Genomic DNA, 21,953 nt, shown 5'->3' on the forward strand with positions numbered 1-21,953 from the left:
AAATTAAAGATTATTATGCCGATCTCCTGCTTTTTGATTTATAATTGATATTTGTAGTTGATTTGGTATTATTAGTACCCATGCATCTGTTAGAAATAATAATTCTCAAATTCTTTTTAATTTGGATATCTGATCACACATTCTGTTGTGATTGTTCAGTAAGGCTACCATGAACGGCAACCTCGGGAAGGCGTATGGCTGGAGATGGTTTCCCCATTTGCTGCTCTCTGGGCCAGAAAGCATTGCGGTTAACAACCCAACACCTTAATTTTTTTTCTATGAAACCAGTCCTTGAGGTAATTTCTAATCCTAACCACTGTAGAATTAGGCTTTTGTAAACCCATTGCATGTTGTTGAAATTGCTGTGAAATTAGCATTTCTTGCATTTTAAGAAATTCAAAATTAGTATGAATATACAAATGAAAGTTGCAACTTTGGAAGAGAAATTAAAGCTTTGAAATTCTTGTTTGAAGAGACCTTGATATTGAAGAATTGGTGTGTACATGTTAAAATATTGTAAAGTAATTATGCAAGTATGATTTGCGAAATGTTGTTAATTAGAGAGGAACATTGTACATAGGGTTGAGCAACCGCCCTGAACCCAGTTTGGAACCGGAACCAGATTAGACCAATAATGAGAAATGATAACCGGACCACCGATGCCAATGCCATTACTGATGTTGTTGCCGGTCCTGTTTTTCTGTCAAATATCCGTTGGAACCGATACATGTTCTTATTCAATTGGTTGAACTACTTAATGCTCGTAGCCCAAACCAATAGAATAATATCAAATCAACCAACAAAATTAGCACAATACATAAAAAAAACTAAGGTGTTTATAGAGCACGCACATCCTCCATGAAAGTCTTGAATGTATCATTCAAAGTTTTACATCCCTCATTCACCTTTTTAAAATCATCTTCTAGCTTTGTCGCAAGAGTATCAATTTTCTTGCTGGAGGCATCACCAGTTGAGCTCAAAACTCATCATTGGATTCCATTAGCAACTCATTTTTCTTGGTTTGTTGTTCCGAAACCTCAGTAAACTTCTTCTCCAAAAAAAGCAACAGTTAATCAAACTTTTTTTCATGCCCAACTATTGAAATAGCTCCGAATTTGTAGACTCAGAAACTTCATAAGATGGAGATGAACGCTTACAGTTTTGAAAAGCTTCTAATTAATGATTTCGAACTGATTTACAGACATGAGAGCATTCTCATCAAGATCATCATCTAATGATGGATATGAATTGGAGCTACAGATAAAATATCATCCTCTACATCAACTTGAATATTCTTCTATTACTTCCTCGAGATGCTCATAATTATGAGGTGGATCCATGTATTGAGATAAATGCAAATTCCTATTTATAGGATTGTTAAGAGTTATAGTGTAGGTAGGATAAGTGATTGTTGTAGATTGTGGAATCTAAGTTCTTGGTGGAGATGGTGATAATGAAGTATCTAATTCCAGGTTCGACTCCTCATCATGTGTAATGTTTGTGTCCACATTAGAAGTATTCACACATACATTATATTTGACATGTTTAGCTAGTTGTGACTTATTGTAGTTTTCAAGGGTGTATTTGTAACTTTTCATTGTATTTATTCAATTCCCTCCATCTAATTTGGCATTTGAGAGTTTTTGTTGATTTACTCTCACATGGCATTAATGGGTGTCGTCCTTATGTGACACCATGTTCCGAAATAACCCTAACTTGGAGGTTCGGGTGGTAATTGACTAGGTAAAGGTCCCAGGTCTCAAAGGATCGAGTATGGACCCTAAGGGATAAGGTCCTTGGGATTAGAATTAATACTTTGATTGTTTTGAGATATTGGCCCTAAATCAAGTTTTAGAGATTATTGGTCAAGGTGCACCATGACGTGGTGCATGGTGGATGAAATATGCGGATCCATTGGTCACCATAATGTGGCAAGGAGGGTGTCACGATGTAGGGAGTGTTGCAGCCCAAACCCAATGTTTTTAGGGTTTCTTTTGTATTTAAGCACCTAAACTCAAGGTTTAGGGCATCCTCTTCAGCCTACAACCCTTCCAAAGGAAACCCTAGCCTCCATACATGATTGATGGCTTTACTTCTTGATTTAGAACATATTCTTTGGATTTTGGTGGAGCTTGAGGAAAGGAGAGGTTCACTTGGTGCAAAGGATCAAGGAGCAAGTTTGGATCCAACATTCTCCTCAGATTTGTGAGTTGTTGAAGGTATAAAGTTCGTACCTTGGCATTTCTTCTTTTAGATTCTAGTTTAGGGTCATTTTGGGTGGTTTTCGTTCCTTCCATTATTGTTATTGGAGTTTGAGGAACTCCAGAGTTTGTTATGGTCCTTTTTGGTCTCTAAGCTTTTGATTATTTAGTAAAAGAGCCATGATAAGAGTTACTTTGTGTCCATGTTCGCGACTGTTTCCACTACGCCCACTCCAAATTAGAAAAATAGCCATGGTAAGAGTTTCATCTGAGGTTATGTGATTAGATCTGTAAGGTTTAAGCTCTTAATAAAGAATATAACAATCTGCCAATTTTCATGACGTGGGACTGGGCTTGCCACGACGTGGTGATTCTCTGCTTCGTGACTGTTTGGTCCTGATGTACCCACGATGTGGTCAAGAAGTCTTCATGTCATGGTGAGTGTTGACTTGATGGACCGTTCACTTTTGTTAACCGTTGACCGTTCAATTTCGAACAGTTTGACTTTGGGTCAAACTTGAAGGACTTTGGTTATTGATTAAAGATTTATATGTATTTGTTGCCAGCCGGTTCAAGGAAGTGATTAGTGCATGGAGTGAGGGCGTTGTTGTGTTTCCTTGGGTCTTTGATTCAGGTGAGTTTTATCACTATACTATGTGTTAGAGTGTATAACCATGTAGGTCAGGATATAAGAGTAATGATATGCTGGTTAGAGTACCAGTAAGTTGGTAATCGTCTAGTAGAGTGCCTAGGGGTTGTATGTAGTCACATAGGATAGCTTGATAACTCTTGATCTAGGCTTTCCTGCCTGTTCCTAGTTTGGTTGTGACTCTAGAGTGGGATCACCTGTTCGAATGTCTATCTCACCTCTAGTTACATATAGCAATGCATTCCTTAGAGATATGCCGGTAGTGGCATAATGTACTGTAAGAGGCATGATATGTGGTAGTGAGTTTTCAGATAGGTAGACTAGTGTAGATAGTTTAATGTGTTTATATGTTTACTTGATTGCTTGTTTGTTACATATGTCAACATAATGGGTGGTGGGTTGAGTCTGTGATGCCTTGTTCTGTAGGCCAAGATACCCAGGCAGGCCAACGGTGTGCTGTAGGCCAGGTGTGGATCAGATGTATGCTAAAAGAGGGCGGTCAATGTGTACTAAAGGCCTTGCGAGGTGGTCTAGTCAGACTGTAGGCTCAGTAGAGAGATGTAGGCATTTGTACATGCATTATATGTATATTGTTGTGTGTGGTATTTTGGAAGAATTCACTAAGCTTTGGCTTACAGTTATGGATTAAATGCTTTTCAGGTACCATTGGTTATCGTGGGAAGGCGATGGCGTGACTGTAACACTAATCAGCAACATTGGAAAATTTGCATTATTTTTATTACTCTGATTTTCAAACAACTGTATTTTGGAACAAAGGGGTTTTCTTAACTTGGATTTTAAGTAAATGGTGTTTTTACCTTATTTTAAAATGACAAATTTGTTTGTGAAAATGGGACGTTACAACTTCCAACTGCCAACTCTATCAGACTATGTACACTATGAAAATGCGTGTCCTCAGCTTACATAGTTTGCGATTTCTACACCCAGCTCCCCTGTTACCAATCTAGATACCGATCTCGCCAGAGGTTTTCTCGCTCAATGTCATTTGACTTCGTCTGGCCCCGACTAGTATGTCGATTTGGGTCTGTCTGATTACATGTCATCCTCAGCCACCTCTGTCAATAACTTGACTCTGTTTTCTGGTTCGAACAATGTTTTCTTTCGTAACGGTACCATTGTTCCTATATATTTATCTTCAGGATGTGTTAGTTATTCATAAGCGTACTAAAAAGCTTCTACCTGTTAGTAAATTGACATATGAAAATTCGATGGATGTTTTATTTTCTCATCCTAATTTTTACATTCAGGACCGAGAGATGAAGCAAGTTCTAGCACATGGACGATGTAACCATGGCCTTTATGTGCTCTCCTCCAACCTATATGCATTTTTTTCCTCCACCAGTTCCAAGTTGAAGGCTTTTCTTAAACTTTCGCACGCTCGTTTAGGGCGTGTGTCCTATGACTCTATTTCATTTTTAAATAACAAGGGCCTCTTGTCGGTTACCACTATTTTACCATAGCCATTTTTGTGCTCTTCTTGTCAGATGGCTACAACACATTGCTTACCTTTTGTAAACAATAAAAAATGAGCTATGAAAGTATTATATTTTATTCCCTCTGACTTATTGGGACCCTAACATGTATGTTCAATTGATTCCTGCCATTATTATGTTTCGTTTGCCGATGACTATTGTCGGTTTATGGTTTTATCCACTAAAAACCAAGTAGGGTTTTTATGCCATGTGTAACACCCGATTTTGAATTGTTTCACTATTCGGGGCCATGACCCGAAGATCAGTTATCATAAGGTTTAGGGCCTTAAGGAAAGAGAGATTTAGACCCTTTTTGGATGTGGGTATTATAGATTGGGTGATCCAGAAGTTCGGTTTGTGTTTTGGAGCCCAAGGGTATATTGGTAATGTGTCAGTGCGGGCCTTTATGGAATTTGGATTGTAATTTGAAAAGCTTCAAGGAAATGGTGAGTTGATTTATGTGGAGAAATCCTTATTACCTTTATGTGGACATAAAGAACGTCGAAATCAGACGTAGAACGAAGAAGTTATGGCATCTAGAAGATCGGTGGTGTAAGAGTTAAGCCTAGTACGCTGGCTGTACAGGGATGTGCGATGGGCGTACTAGGTAGAAGAATCGCGGGCAACTTATGGAGTACGCTCGATGTACTGGGGCATACTCCAGCCAGATGAAAACCCTAATTTTTAGCGTCTTTTCTGTATTTAAACAACTTATATCACTTTGGTCATCTTATTGATCAACCTACATCATCCTAAACCCTAATCTCGACCCTTAGTCACCTCCTTAGTGCTCTTGAGCTCTTGTGAAGGATGTGTCTTCTTGTGCCTTTTGAAGAGATATAAGGTTATTGAAGATTCATCTATCGGTGTGAAGTTTAGAGATCTAGATTCATCATCATCTTTGCAATCCATTTGATGTACAAAGTTCTCTACTTGATGGTTTATTATGCTAGATCTAGTTTTGGGACCTTGTTTATGCATTTTTGGGTCTTTTAAGCTAAAGTTGAGCTTTTGATCTACTCTAGAAGACATAAATGTTAGATCTTAGCTCCATGGAGGTCCATTGTCCAAAAAAATGAATGCTTTATGAAAGATATTGGTCCATGCATATGTTAAGAGCCTTATTAAACCTTTTTTTGAGTGTTGGGTCCCATGAAGTCATGCATGAGTGTAAAGTTGCCAACTTTACGTATTAAGTCACCCTTTAGAATCAGATCTGGGAGTTTGGCTTAAGGTCTTAACCGAATAATTGCTCAATGGAGTGGTTTGGTAATCTGGGGAGTACGTTGGGCGTACCCAGCTAGTACGCAGCGCATACTGGCTCCGGAAGGAGTACGCTAAGCGTACCAGCTGAGTACGCCCCGCGTACTCAGCAAGTGGGATTTTGAGCTCAACATTCACATACTTGGGCCATGCTTTGGACTTTTAGGGTTTGGGCCTTGTTGAGCCATTAGACTACTGATTTTGGCATTTTCTAGTATATTGGGCTTTCTTGGAATTAGGCCCATGATGGCTTTTGGCCTAATTTGGAAATAAGGCCATATTGGGCTTTTGTTGTTAATGGTTTGGGCTTCGGATTTTCTGCCAAGTGAGGAAAGGGAAAAATGGACTTTCACCCTGGGTATTGGACAATCGGTCTAGGATTTCAGCTATGGATTGTGGACCAATTATTTATTTGTTATTATTTTATGTTGTTAGTGCGGGGATTTTTCCGGACTGGCAGTCCGAGTTTTTATATGAGATATTCAGCAGCTTGAGGTGAGTTTTCTCACTTTATCGATGGGTCAAATACACCAATGACGGCCCATTACTTGTTATATGGAATGCTAGTTGTCTCTGTGATGCTTGCATGGAAGACCAGGATATGGCCCCTGGAAATTGTATGAAATACCAATATCTGGCCTCTGACAAATGTATGAAAGACCAGGATCTGCCCCTGGCAGTTGTGTGAAAGACCAGGATCTGACCCCTAGCAATTGTATGTAAGACCGGGATTTGGCCCTCAGAACTACAAGGAAAGACCATGGGGGTATCCTATGACACTTGTGTGTTTTGGTATGTGGCATTTGGGAAACTCACTAAGCTTGGTGCTTACGTTTATTGTTTATGGTTGCAGGTACTTCCGATATGAAAGAGAAGGGCTTAGCGTGACTACACTACATTCACCCATGTTTCCGCAATGTGATGATTTTGGGATTGTAATCTGATGACTGTTTTATTATAACCTACTTTTAAATGTTGAATAAATGATAATTGGTGATTTGGTTGAATTAAAAATGAAATTTTTACCTCATAATTTTTGGGTCGTTACAAGTTGGTATCAAAGCCTTGGTTTGAGGGATTAGGGCATACTATTGTGTGTGTCTGTACTAAAACTGAAGGTTTGGTAAATTTTTCATACCATAAATGTTTTTAATAAAGGATTTTCTTACAAAAGAAAGGGGTGGTGCGTGCAATCAGCCGAGCTCAAGTAAGTGATTCCCAGAATACCCATACATGTTGATATGTTATATGATATGAATTTTTACATGCTAGGATAAGGCTAGGGATACTTTCAGCAAATTTCATGATAGATTGGCTTGATATGTGATGCCTTGTAGCCTAGGAAGCATTGGATGCTATGCTAGATTGGGAATATGTATTGGTATTAGTAATTGCTAAGTGTATGCTTTAAAAATTGTATACAGTTTGGATCATATAGCCCTAGAATGATTGATTTGGCCTTATTTCATGTTCCTCGTTTGGTTGTGGTCCTAGGGTAGAGTCTTTTAGTCGACAGTATATTTGATCCTGTATTGTGTATAATTTGCATGCATTAGGCAACCGGTAGTGAGAGTGGAAGTTCCTAGCATGAGTTGTAGTATGTGAGCTTCAATGTTCTTTAGTTATTCTATGGCTTGGAGTGTTACTGCACGAATGATGCTTGCTTTGTGCTTTGTAGAGCTCTTGGTGATGTGAGATAACTATTAAGTGAATATGTCAAGTCACATGTTGCAAAGGTTAAATAATCCCAGAGTGATGGATTTGACTCTATTGTGCAACTCTCATTTGAGTCTAACCGTTGTAGGGTTGAGTCTGTTACTCGAAGGATTATCTAAGCTTTGGGGCATGTGATTATATTCATGAAATAGTTAGTTGATATTAGTGGGAGCTCTTCAACAGATGATGGCAGGGTGAGCTTGGGAATCTAAAAGAGCTTAGGAAGTGTATTTTTTAGCAGGTTTAGATGTGTTGTTTAGAGAGAATTTGGAATATCAGTTTGAGATGGTAACTTGGAGGATTCAAGATGATTCTTGAGGAAAGTATGGGTTGGTGTGGAAGGTAGTATTGGGCCCATACTACTGAAAGCTCAGGATCCATATTCAAATCGAGGAGAGTCACGAAAAATCTACGAAGCCTATGGGTATGTATCATATTCTTCCCTTTCACGCTTAAATCACTATGCTAATAATTTCGCGCTGATGTGTGTGAAATATTATGCCTTGATTATCTAAGAATGGGAGCACCTGTATGAGTAATATAGTTATTCTATCCGGAAAGTTGTCATATGCCATTTTGCATACCGTGGGCCATGTATAGAAGAGGTTTGAGTATTCCGCTTAGGAGATCAGCAATATATAAGATCTTTAGTAGTATCAGCGAGAGTTTGAGAAATCTGCAAGGTAGGCGTGTCGGGTTTTAATGCAAGTTGTGTAGGGGTGTGCATGGTTTTGAGCTAGTAAGGAATTGGGTCGGTCGTGAGTGTAATATCGGTAGCTTTTGAGTTTACACCTTCAAAGCGAGGTCAGTTGCATGGGAATTGCTCTAAGTACAACTAAGTGGTTGAGCGGGTTGGGTACTTGTTCGACATTGAAATGTTGTTCCTCGTCAACTGATTAGTCGCCAAGGACTTGTAGCGGATTCAACGGAAAGTGCTTAAGGATTTGGAGGATCGTTGAGGTATTAGGAATGATCACCCGGTCTTGGAATATATAAGCGCTAGGCTTGGCTGGTCAAGGAAGGGTAGCTGTTGTAAAGCTCAGGTTGTCGACTAATACAGTCAGTAGGAATTGGGCAGTGGTAGCATATCCCTCTTAAGTGATGGGAAAGTGTGGTTCGCATGGGTTATTTCTGCCATTGGGATTGACAGGAGAAATCAAATGGTATCTACTGGTGAACTTTGAGTACATCGATCCTTCGGCAGGTGATTTGTTGAATTCATGATCTGTCTGTTCCGGTCAAGGGTTATAGTTCCTTATCATGAGATGAAGTGGCTTAAGAATTTGGAGCTGTATTAGGAGAAGTACTAGGGATCATTGAGCTCGTGGAGATTTAGGGAAGTGTTCATCTGGTTTTGGAATGTGTGTGATCACTAAGGTTGTCTAGTAATGGAGTGCTAGTTTTTGTAAGCCCTGGTTGTTGACAAGTTTGAATTGTAAGACTGTGAGATGGATTAGGAATCCATCAACATTTGGTGAATTGGGAAAGCGTATTCGAATCCAAGTGGGGGAGAATCGGTTGGTCTAAAGGTTGTACAATAAGGGATATTCAGGTTTCGTTGCGCATCAGTAGTGATGTTTGGTGGATATTGATCAGGAACATGTTGAGGGTTGAGTTAGAGCCTCTCTGCCTGTTCTTGTCTAATGAAGGCTTTTGGATTCGAAACATAACCCAAAAACCTGGTTGGGGGTATAGTCGGATACGGGTACGAATCAGGACGATTATAGTTGGATTGAAAGATAGTATGGAAGTGTTGTAAGAATGCAGGGTGGCCATAACATTCACTAGATTGAAAGATATTATGGGAGTGTTGTTAGACTGCGGGGTGACCGTAGCATTCACTAGGTTGGCAGGTAGTGTGGTAGTGTTGTAAGACTGTGGGGTGGCCCGTAGCATTCACTTGGTTCTTGAGCGGTTGTGAGGGCTTGGTATATCTATGTTTGGCCGTGGTTCCTCTATGTGGGATTAGACCATGGCAGGGTAGGTCATGAGCCTGTAGGAAGGCCACAACATTCGTGGAATTAAGGAAGGTTGTGGGCCGTATGAGGCTGGTTGAGATATAACACTGCAATTGGGCATGTAGCATTCATTGTTAGCAAGTGGATTTGGTTACATCAGGCTTTATGTTTGGATATATTCGATTGGATCCAGAGGGCTGTTGGGACCATGATGGCAAATAATCTAGGCTAGCTCTTTCCAGGTAAGACCCTCGTTCTAAAGTCATATGGTACGATTGTGTGACGCTATAGGCCTCAGCAACCGATTGGAAATTCGGTAAAACAGTCATTTGGAAGGTAAGTATGGGACCAGGGAGGTCTCGACAGCAGCATAAATGTAATTATGGGACAACAAGATGGCCTGAGGTGGTGCTAGAGTTTGGGACTCGTGTTATGAGTCGACTTGTGATTAAGTGGATATGTTAAGTCAGTTTCTTCATGGGTTAAATAATCTCAGAGTAATTGATTTGACGCTGCTACGCAACTATCGTTTGAGTCTAACCGTTTTAGGGATGAGTCTTTTACTCGAAGGATTAACTAAGCCTTCTGTCACGTGAAAAATTTTCGGCAAACAATGAATGGTCAGTGATTATGTATCCGATGGAAGCAACAAGATAATCAAGGTTTGGAAGTATTTTTATTGGTTTGGAAAGCGAAGTGGAGTTGATTTGATAGTGTTTTAAGTGTGGGCGGTTTGTCAGGGAGTCAGACAGGGTCTTCGAATTTTGGATTTCGGGCAATTAGTAATGGTTTTCTCCAAGGGTTAGCTTTAGTGAGGTAAAGAACCGTCCGTTGTAAGGAATTGAGAGCCCTGCTAAGGCCAGTCATGGTTACAATTTTGGAATGTTGTTGTAGATGTGAGTATTCTCTCAGTCTGTATCAGAATTGTGGCTTGGACTGTTCAAGTTGCTTGGTGTAGCTGGATGAGAGTAAAAAGTGATTTCGAGGACGAAGTCTAATTTAAGTGGGGGAGAGTTGTAACACCTAGTTTCGAATTGTTTCACTATTCGGGGCCGTGACCCGAATATCAGTTATAATAAGGTTTCGGGCCTTGAGAAAAGAGAGATTTAAACCCTTTTGGATGTGGGTATTATAGATTAGGTGATCCGGAAGTTCGGTTCATGTTTTGGAGCCTAGGTTATATCGGTAATGTGTCAGTCCGGGTATTTATGGATTTTGGATTGTAATTCGAAAAGCTTCAAAGCAAGGGTGAGTTGATTTATGTGGAGAGCTGCTTATAACCTTTCCTTGGATACAAAGAACGTTGAAATCGGACATAGACCGAAGAAGTTATGGCCTCTGAAAGATTGGTGGTTTAAGAACTAAACCTAGTATGCTGGGCGTAAAAGGATGTATGTTGGGCGTACTAGGCAGAAGAATCGCAGGCAAATTATGGAGTACGCTGGGCATACTGGGAGTACACAGGGCGTACTCCATCCATATGAAAACCCTAATTTTTACGGTCTTTTCCCTATTTAAACAACTTATATTAATTTGCGTCATCTTATTGATCACCCTCCATCATACTAATCCCTAATATCGACCCTTAGTCACCTCCTTAGTGTTCTTGAGCTCTTGTGAATGATCTTAGTGTCTTCTTATGCTTTTTGAAGAGATAGAAGGTTATTGATGATTCGTCTATTGGTGTGAAGCTTAGAGATCTAGATTCCTCATCAGCTTTGCAAGCCATTTGAGGTATAAAGTTCTCTACTTGATGGTTTATTATGCAAGATCTAGTTTTAGGACTTTGTTTATGCATTTTCGGGTCTTTTAAGCTAAAGTTGAGCTTTTGATCTAATCTAAAAGACATGGATGTTAGATATTAGCTCCATGGAGGTCCCTTGTCCATAAAAATGCAAGCTTTATGAAAGACATTTGTCCATGCATATTGTAAGAGCCTTATTATGGTTTTTTTAAGTATTGTGTGCCATTAAGTCATGCATGGGTGTAAAGTTGCCAACTTTACGTATTAAGTCACCCTTTAGAATCAGATATGGGAGTTTGGCTTAAGGTCTCAACCAAATAAGTACTAAATGGATTTTTTTAGTAATCTAGGGTGTACGCTGGGCGTACCCAGCTGGTACACTGCACGTACTGGTCCCGGAAGGAGTACGCTAAGCGTACGAGCTGATTACGCTCCGCGTACTCAGCAGGTGGGCTTTGGGCTTAATGTTCACGGATTTGGGCCATGCTTTGGACTTTTAGGGTTTGGGCCTTGTTGCGCCATTTGACTACTGATTTTGGCATTTTCTTATATATTGGTCACTTTTGGAATTAGGCCCATGATGGGTTTTGGGCCCAATTTGGAAATTGGTCCATATTGGGCTTTTGTTGTTAATGGTTTGGGCTTTGGATTTTGGGCCAAGTGAGGAAAGAGTAAAATGGACTTTCACCTTGGGTATTGGACAATCGGTCTAGGATTCCAGCTCTGGGTTGTGGACCAATTATTTATTTGGTATTATTTGATGTTGTTATCGCGGGGATTTTTCCGGAACGGCAGCCCAAGCTTTTATCTGAGATATTCAGCAGGTTGAGGTGAGTTTTTTCACTATATCCATGGGTCGAAGGCACCAATGCATACCCATTACTTGTTATATGGAATGCTAGTTGTCTTTGTGATGCTTGCATAGAAGACTAGGATCTGGCCCCTGGAAAATATATAAAAGAGCAGAATCTGGCCTGTCGATGCAACCCTAAGCCTAATGTTTGAAAGGAACACGGGACAGACCCGGTGCACTCCTTCCCTCTCGTTTTTGTATGATGCAACCCTAAGCCTAATCTCTTTTCATCAGCCGCCACCATGGTGAGCCTCCTCAGCCGCCACTTGCATCACCGAGCCCGACCGCCACCTTCTCCATCTGCTGCCTTGCCATTGAAGCGCCACCACCACAACCTCGCTGACCGGACGTCGTGGGCAACCGGAAGACCACCAAGACTGGAGTTTTGAGCTGTGGTTGGAGGAAAGTAGGTCGCGAACTCCCGGAAGCTGCCGGTAAGTCTAACTGCCACCACCTTCTCTCTCTTTCGTTCTTTTCTGTGGGTACAACGTCGGAAACGTCGTTACTATCGCCGGTGGCTCTTGGTCGCTATTTTTTCCTGTTCCAGCGCCATCAGCCGCCTAGTCGGTGGTTGGGAGCTGTGGCCTCGTGTCACGTTTGTACGTGTGTTGCTGCTAGAAACCCGTGAAACATGTAGGTCGGATGTGATGCGAACTACCATGACAGCCAACCATGGTGGCTGCCGTCTTCTGTCATCTCTTGCCGCCACAAGCCACCATAGGAGGTGGCTGTGTGTGTATGTGGGTGTGTATTCGAGTGTAGATGTTTTATTTTCTATTTGTGGGGTTGTATGTGCGATTTTTGGCGGGAAAACCCACCACTACCACCGTGAGGTGGTGGCTGCCGCCGTGAACCACCACCGACCACCACTGCCCGAGGTGGCAATGGGTGGTGCCCAGCCTAGTGAAACCCTAACTGAAGTAAAAACTTAACCATTGTACTAACTGGCACGCGATTGGGTTGGAAACCCTAATTTGGGTTTAGAAAACCCTAATTTTGGATATGCTAGTTTTGGAGTTGCCGGGACCCACATTTTGGACCATTGGGATTGAATTATAAATTACGCCCGACCACATCGTAGGATTGACCTAGTAGAATGCCCCACTTAATGGACTAAGTCCTTACTGGATTAAGTGTTTTTAATTAACCCTAATCGTCATTTTATGTGAAAACCCTAATTTTGTTTGGGCTTTGAGTTGGGCATTTCTTTTGGGCTTACGTGTTTGGGGTTCTTGTTGGGCCATCTAAGAACAAGTATATGGACTAGGATATTTGGATGGGCTTTAGTGTAAGGCCCATGTGAGGGGTTTGGGCCCAATTTGGAAAATTGGGTCATATGTTGGGCCTTGGTTCATTGTTTGGCTTTTGAGCCTTCAGAGTGTGTGTTTGGGCCTTGGGTTGGGATCAAGCTAGGTTGGGGGTAAAGTAGTCTTTTTAACCCAAGCATGGACTTATGGTTATGTATTGGAACCCAATTATTAATTTGGTGTTGTTTTGGATGTTGACAGTTCGGGAATCTGTCAGCCAGCAGCTGGAGTTTTATCCGCGAGACTTCAGCAATGCGATGTGAGTCTCCTCACCATACCAATGGGTCGAAGGCACCAAGGACGGCCCATTTTGTGATATGTGGTATACTAGTTAGTTATGTGATATGTGATATACTAGTTGTTTATGTGATATGTGATTTGCTAGCAGTCTCTATGATATTTGCATGGAAGACCTCGGGGGTTCCCGAGGCAATTGGATATCAGACCATGTGGGGGTTCCCATGGCATTCCAGACTAAGACCATGTGGGGTTCCCATGGCACTGGTGTAAGACCTTGGAGGGTTTCCATGACATCCTTATATGTTTGTAAGACCATGAGGGGTTCCCATGGAAACAAGCTAAGACCATGTGGGGGTTCCCATGACACCCGGTGTAAGACCTTGGAGGGTTTCCATGGCATCCTTATATGATTTCATGTATGGCTTATATGCATCGTATGGCATTTTCTTTTAGTTATGTGATATGCTAGTTGTCTCTATGATACTTGCATGGAAGACCCCGGGGGGTTCCCGAGGCAGTTGGATGTCAGGCCATTGGGGGGTTCCCATGGCATTCCAGGCTGAGACCATGTGGGGGTTCCCATGGCAGTGGGCTAAGACCATGTGGGGCTTCCCATGGCACCCTAATAAGACCTTGGAGGGTTTCCACGACATCGCTATATGTTTATTTTCATGACTTATGTGATTGATTGGTTTAGGTAATTATGTGGATTATGTAGGGTATGCTCCGGGGAACTCACTAAGCTTCGTGCTTACAGTTTTGTTTATGGTTTCAGGTATCATTGGTTTGGAAAGGAAGAGCCCGACTTGATTGCAGCGCAGACACCCGTGTTTTCCGCAATATGTGATTTTGGGATGAACTCTGATAAATGTTTTTAATTAGCAACGTTTTTGGAATATTTGGATTAAATGATATCTGTGTTTTGACTATAATAAAAATGAAAATTTTACCCTTGATTTTTGGGTCGTTACAGTTCTAATGGATAAACTTGGATGTCTTATTGGGTTAAGAACTTAAGGTTTTGGACATTAAGCACTTTATAGCCACGCAAAGTCATAAAGTTGAAACTTTATGACTTAGGACATCATTTTGGGCTTGGATCTGAGTTTTGGACGTAAGGGCTTAATGGAAAAAGCTCTTATTGGAGTTTTGGAACTGGGTTGCGTATGTTAGGCGTACTTAGTGGTAAGCTGCGCGTACGCGGTCAGCGTCCCGCTTTTGGTCAACATCAGAGTACGCTGGGCGTACTCTCTTAGTACGAAAGGCGTACTCCGCTGGGAAAAAGATTGACTTTTGGACCTTGACCGTTGACTTTAACTTTCACTTTGACTAGGTTTGACCAAGTTTGACCTAAGGGCATTTTGGGTAATTTGATTTATAGTTTGAGATTTGGGTTCATGTTAATTGTTTAGGTGATCGGTAGAGATAGCTTTTAGGGCAGTGATCGGTGCAACTATTCTTTCAGACCGTGAGATGAGTTTTCTTACTATATCCGTGGGTCGAAGACACCAATTCTGGCCCATTACTTGTTATGTGGAATGCTAGTTGTCTCTGTGATGCTTGCATGAAGGACCAGGATCTGGCCCCTGGCAATTATACGAAAGACCAGGAACTGGCCCCTGACAATTGTATGAAAGACCAGGATCTGTCCCCTGACAATTGTATGAAAGACTAGGATCTGACCCTGGCACTTGTATGTAAGAATTGGATTTGGCCCTCGGCATTGCAAGGAAAGACCATGGGGGTAGCCTGTGACACTTGTATGTTTTGGTTTGTGGTATTGTGAGGAACTCACTAAACTTTGTGCTTACGGTTTCATAGTTATGGTTTCAAGTACTTTCGGTTCAAAAGGGAAGGGCCCGACGTGACTACACAACATCCCCCACAGTTTTTCGCATTGGCAATTAATGATATTATTCTGATGTTTAAGTTATATATTCACTTTGATCGGTTTTGGAACGACTCGTTGTATGATTATTTGTTTTAAAATGAAAATTTTACCTTAGATTTTCGGGACGCTACATAATATGACCTGAAAATTCATAGAAGAACAAGAGAAAACCCTAAGTTCTAACAAAGGAACCCAATCTGTATATGAAGAAGAATAAGAGAGTTGTGCGTGAACTAATACATGAACTAACACTGTGAGTAATGAACCAAAAAATACAATATTTGATATAAATACAAGGATACTTGCTAGGTCGTGTAAGACCCACATGTTTCTTCTAACTTCAATAAAAAAAAAATGAGCCCCAGTCCAATACTTACATAGACTTGACACAAACTACCCTTTATGAAATAATGAACAATCTTGCACTTCCAAATATCCTGAAAAGTTCCTAGATAATAAAGATCAACACAAACACAACAAAGTACAATACTAATAGTATCAATGATAAGATTGAACAATTTAATATCATTATTTCATCAAAGTGGCTTAAACAACGAGACAGTGTTATTAATTCGACATAAATATAATTTTTTTGTCCTACTTCAACTTCTTGTTGGGGTAGTCGGGCTGTAAACGAACCGAACGAAAACGAATGAGGCTTGTTCATGTTCGTTCGTTTAAGTTAACCAAGCAAATGAACGAACACGAACGGTTAAACGAACGAGTTTTCTTTTTCATGTCCGTTCGTTTAACAAATTACATTGTTCATATTCGTTCATTTATGATCGTGAACATGCTAAATGAACAAAAACAAACGAACATAAACGAACAAAGATAAACAAACATATATGAACATAAATGAACATATAATATAGTAATGTAATCAAACACAATTAAACATATACAAAGATAAAATGAACTAATATGAACGAACATAAACAAACGTAAACGAACAACCTAAACAAACATTCACGAACGTAATTGAACGAACGAGACCATTGTTCATGTTCGTTCATTTAACTAAACGAGCGAGAATTTATGTTCATGTTCGTTCGTTTATTAAATAAACGAACATAAACGAACTTCAAGGCGAACGGTTCACGAACAATTCGTTTACAACCCTAGGTAGTTCCTTTACAAATTTATGTTGTTGTTCAAAAAACCTTCCATTTAGGTTTAAATATTGCTCCATAATCTATTATTTAATGAAAATAATATAAAATACATTCCAATTTCTACGATAAAAAATAAAGTATATTACACATTCAAAATAAAGTATTTTTTCTTGTTCTAATTTTTAGTAGTGATATCGAAGAAGAAGAACTAGTTGATCATCAAAAAGCTGCATCTACGACATTTGAAAAAAAAAATTAAATATGTTATAGATTAAAATATAACAAATATGTAACACAATGTCACAATATATTCATATATTATATTGAGAAGAAACATCACAAAAAATCAAGATTCAAATGCTAACACAAGGAAAGACGGGGACTTTGATAACATTAGCTGAACAACAAAATGTTAAGACTACATTGTTTAGACTCGTTGTTTGTTAAAGTTGTATGCCTTCCTTTATTCATGAACCAAGGCGTTTTATCTCAACATTAACAATTTAGCTACTAGTGCAATTCAATTATCTTAGAATAAACTATTAACCAAATCTGGTAGAACTTGATTTACAAAGATAATACATCCTTTCTCTGAAAGATGGATACTATCCCAGAATAAAAATTTAGAGTCATCATGGCATGTTGGGCTGAGTTTGTTGCATAGAAAGAGCACCTCTATCGCTCCGGTTCCACAACAACCTTTATCTGTAACCTCCAACCCTAGCAGAAGGAGCCAAAAAATGAAAAAATTAAAAAGAAGTAATTACTACAATGTGAATATGAAAAATGTAGTCTAAAATTATTTTAGAATGTAACTCCATATTAAACATAACTCATGCTATCCGCTGTTTGATTACTTGTACTGTCCACTCTAAAACAAAGGTAGATTGATCGAAAACTAATTGACACTAAGCAAAATACGATTTAGAGAAAACCGACATAACTAAAAACTTTGTAGCATCATTAAAATTTTGACATAAATAGTCGTAAAACAATATTTTGGATATAGTGATACCATATTGGTGAGGGTTTTCAATGATGTTCATCAGAGGATTGTAGAAATCAACAAAAGCAACCCTGGACTGAAGAAGATTGCTTTCAAGAGATCTGAGTTGTTGTTTTAGCATGTCATTGAACAATTGTACTGCATTATTGTCGTTGTCTACGCACTTTCTTAGTACTCCACCAGATAACGTTCTTTGAACCGGTAAACAGCCAACTGGGGGCCCGCTAAGGACAGCTATCTTTCTTGCTCCCAGTTTGTGTATTTCCTTCAAATAATTTAAAACCAATCGTATGTTAATAATCTCATTTCAACGTTTTCTTTAAATTTTTATTGGGTCATTGGGTGCTTGAAGCAATCATCTCTTAGCACTTATGCTCTGTCTAGTAAGAAAATAGAAAGATCATATAGTTATTGATATAAAAACCATTCAAAAAATGACTGATAAAGAGTTATTACCTGTACAAAGTTCACGGCCAATTGTACCAACATTTTATTATAAGTAGGAACATCATATTGGACTCTTCTAACAGGAACAGTATAGTAACTAATAAAAAAATCATTGGTGCTTGCTGAAATCAGGTATACACTTTTGGTAAGTATATTTTGGGTAGCATCTTCTCCAACGATCTTATTGAGCTTCCCAATGTATTCTTTGAACATCTCTAGTTGACTCGATAGTGGTATAACAGACTATTTACGATATATGCATCCGAATTGACACACACACACACATAAACACACATGAGATACATTCAACTATTAGTTCAAAGGGTAAGAATGAAAATGTATTATTAAAAGAAAAATTAAAAAGCATACCGTAATTGTAGGGGTTATGGGATCATATCCACTGCCACCGGAAGCAAAACTTACACCAGTTTTGAGATCTTGGTCTTGTATGAGAGGGTCCAAATATGCTGGAAGATACTCTTTCACTCCTAGTGCATTGACTTATAATTTCATATGAAACAATTGCAATTTTGTTAGTTGAAATGATCTATAACTTTATGATACATGTATGGCGCATGACATTGCACTAAACCCATTCCCGTTTAATGAAAACATATATTATGCCCAATATAGCAATGGGGTTTTTTTAATAAGTGCAATTTTAGCAACTTCTATCTAATTAAAATTTGGTTACAAACTTTACAAGGGGAGCCACTATAAGAAATTGAGTTTCAAGACAAAACCTTTAGGGACGAAATTATGTTGTCTAAAGGTTAACCTACAATTAGGATGGCATTTTGTTGCTAAGGTTATTATAAAAGTGGAGTGTTTATATATCTTAACTTTCAATGCCTTTTTTAGAAAGACTACATATTAAAAAAACGATCCAACAGGAACCGATGAAATAGTACTTTTAAATAATAAAAGGTATAAAAAGCCTATTTATTGTAACAAAATAATCTTTGTAATCCATAATGTAGATTTAATGAAATAGTTAAAAGGAGTTGAATGTGTAGTTCACATTCCACTGATTAAACTCAATTATAAGGCTACCATTGAACTCTTCAATATGAAAAAAAAAACATTTTTAAGTTAAATTAAATAAATGTTCTTTTTAATTTTTCTAGAGTTCAATAAAATTATATGAAAAAATTTGATTGAATTATATAAATTGTAGAATAATAATATGATAATTCTTTTAATGCACTGTGAATAAATGTGAATGTCTTTATGTCTAAACTTTTCTAAGTCCTTTAAAAATGATAAATTAAAAATAAATACAATGATCGGTTAATGATCAATATCGTAAACGGATCAAAAATGTTTTTGACCAATCTTTTATTATGTAATTTCACCAGAAGTGTATAGGATACATTTGACAAACCTAATTGGTAGCTATTAATTGGAAACCGGAAGAGTATAGTGTATATTTGGCCAAACTACCTAGTAGCTATTAATTAGCCACAAACTGAAAAATGTTAGTTGATAGCTACAAACTTTAAGTTGTGGTTTTTATATGTGAAGCATTGTTGGACAAAAAAACATAAGCTTATGTTCGACAAAAAAACATATGCTTTTAAAAGATGCAAAATTACATAAAATAAAAGGTCTTAAAAAGCTAAAAGGTGGTAAAGTCACTCAAATTATAACTTTTTTGTTTAAATAAAAAATAAAAGATTGTATGGCTACACTTTGTTTTTTTTAATTCTAGCTTGTTTTAAAAAGGTAAAAGCTTCTTAAAGCTCTCAAAAAATCGATGTGAATATACCTTAGTTGACTTTATCTCTTTAGAAAATTAAATAGTTTGAATTTTGAATTATAAGTAGAAAAAGAGTGTATTGATAACTTTTGATTCAATGAAAGGTCACTTATTATCTTTTATAGTCGAGCAATTTTTAAACCAACATCAAAAAAGTTAACTTGATAAGTGGATTTAGTGGCTACGACTTGAGGCATACTTCCAGCACAAAAGATTTTAAAATCTTTACGTCTACTAGATGGAAAAAGTGAGGTTGTGTATTACACGTGAAGAAAATGGCTTGCTTATATACACAATTACAAATCCATGGAGAAAGTTTGCATAGAAGTTCTGTAATTTTGAAAAATATTTACCTAAAGATAGCAGTTTGAAATTTAATTACAATAAGATAAGCAAACCAATTTTTTTTGGATAGCGTTCTATTATTTTCTTTTAATTTTTTAATTAGACTTCAACATTCATACTACCATCATCATCGTCATTGTTTTCAAACTATTACCATTTTTTATGGAGATCATTCTTTTTGGTGCTAAACAATCCTCAAAAAGTATAAATTTTAGGAAACCCTAAACTTTAACAAAATCAAATTCAACTTAAGCTGAACCGTGATATTTTTGTCTACCAAAATTTCATGTCAAATAAACATTTGACTTTCTTGCCAATCTTTATCTATCATAAAACATGCCACCAAAAAAAAAAGGTTGGAGGAAGTTTTGTTGTCGGCATTAACATGTCACATAGACATATCGAAAATAAAATTAAGAAGCACCGCACCGTGCAACCTTAGAAAAGGCTAAACAAAAACCTAAATTCAATATCCTAAACACAAATTCAAGATTCAAAGTTTTCTTTATTTGACAAGCCCAATAAATCTAGTACACACTTTTCATTAAATAACACGACAAAAGAGGATAAGATGGATAGGGTAGACTTTCCCGAAGACGCGGCTGACACCAGAGGATGAGGACAGGTGATCCGGGAGTGCCTTTGGAGAAGAACGTGCTAGGAAAACCGGTGATCCACCAAGAAGTATTAGACATAGGAAAAAGAAAGAAAACAAAAAAAGAAAAGAAAAAGAGTCTAATGCTTCCCCTCTCCGGTGAATCAACTTAAATTCTTTTCCTAATTTATTCGAATACAGTTACAATGATTATGTGGTAAATATTTTTTTATTTGTTGTATTTTGGTACAAACTCGTTTGCATAGACCATGATGAAAACTCGTGTATAAAAAAAAAGGGAGAGAAATACCGAAGAAGTCAGCTAGTGATTTTCCATCGGTGAACCTTCCTGTTGGTTTTCCATCAATGAAATCCTTCCCGTAGGGGTGAAAATTGGCCTTAACGATAGTGTTGATATAATTATTATTACCCTGATCCAAGTAGGAGTCTCCGAATGTAATGACTGCTGGTATAGACACATTTTCAAGTAGATTTAGTGTTTCCTTGCTGTAGCATAAAGAAATAGAGGAAAAGAGATAGTACACAAGAATGACATTTGTAACTGAAAGAAGCATTGGGAAACAATATATGTAAGAAATGGCATCAATCACTCGATTACGTAGAGATGATTTGATGACAGATGACTAGTAGTATTGGTTTATAAGTAGTATTTTTCTCGTTAATTGAATACCTACGCTAGCTTGAGGTGGTTACTAAACCAGGTCCTTATCCTCAATTCGTTTACCCATGGGATTTGATAAGGATGTTGCAAATCTTTAACTTAAAGTGTGGGATATATATTAGCTTAAGTTATGGGGTTATATAATATCATCTTGTTTGAAATCGGCTGTGAAATTCAAAAGCTTTAAGCATTATTCTTCTAACCATCTAAACTTTATATCAGTAAAGAAAAAACATTCACACACGGATTTGGAGTTATTCTGCAAAATTTGAGGTATAAACTAAAACTATGTTTTAAAACACAGTTACGCATTAGTGAAGGATATAAGACCGTGGCTTATCTATCATAAAATTTACAATATTACGCATGGATTAGCACTAAAATTATATCATGTGTTACTTGGCAACAAAAATCTTAGACCCAAATCTATGTTTTTAGAATATGTCATTTATTTAAAATAACTCTTATTTAATTTTATTTTGGATGATTTGTAGTGATTCATATTAACCAGAAGGAGGGTCCACACTTCGTATGGGTGAGAAGTTTGTTTTTTATGTTGTATTTAATTATGAACGAAGATGTATAAGAGAAATTCGTGCCCACTTATGTTAGTGTGTATACACATACATGAATGTATGTTATTTCCTGCTCTTTTTCTTATTTTTTGTACAATAGAATATATGCATATG

At 38.1% G+C, this 21,953-nt stretch overlaps 1 protein-coding gene across 1 annotated transcript; it reads right to left on the reverse strand.

Moving 5' to 3' along the window:
* Nucleotides 1-16,786: 16,786 nt before the first annotated feature.
* LOC145158952 (GDSL esterase/lipase EXL3-like) lies at nt 16,787-21,263 on the reverse strand. Its single transcript, XM_079077814.1, has 5 exons — nt 20,893-21,263; nt 18,253-18,383; nt 17,893-18,126; nt 17,446-17,701; nt 16,787-17,150 (listed from the first exon to the last, which is right to left on the reverse strand). The coding sequence occupies exons 1-5, from the start codon at nt 21,155-21,157 to the stop codon at nt 16,960-16,962; spliced, it is 1,077 nt and encodes a 358-aa protein (XP_078933940.1). The 5' UTR covers nt 21,158-21,263; the 3' UTR covers nt 16,787-16,959.
* Between the last annotated feature and the right edge of the window lie 690 nt (nt 21,264-21,953).

The sequence above is a fragment of the Lactuca virosa genome, chromosome 2 (genome assembly GCF_052849685.1).
Source record: "Lactuca virosa cultivar CGN04683 chromosome 2, Lactuca_virosa_CGN04683_v6, whole genome shotgun sequence".
Lineage (NCBI taxonomy): Eukaryota > Viridiplantae > Streptophyta > Magnoliopsida > Asterales > Asteraceae > Lactuca > Lactuca virosa.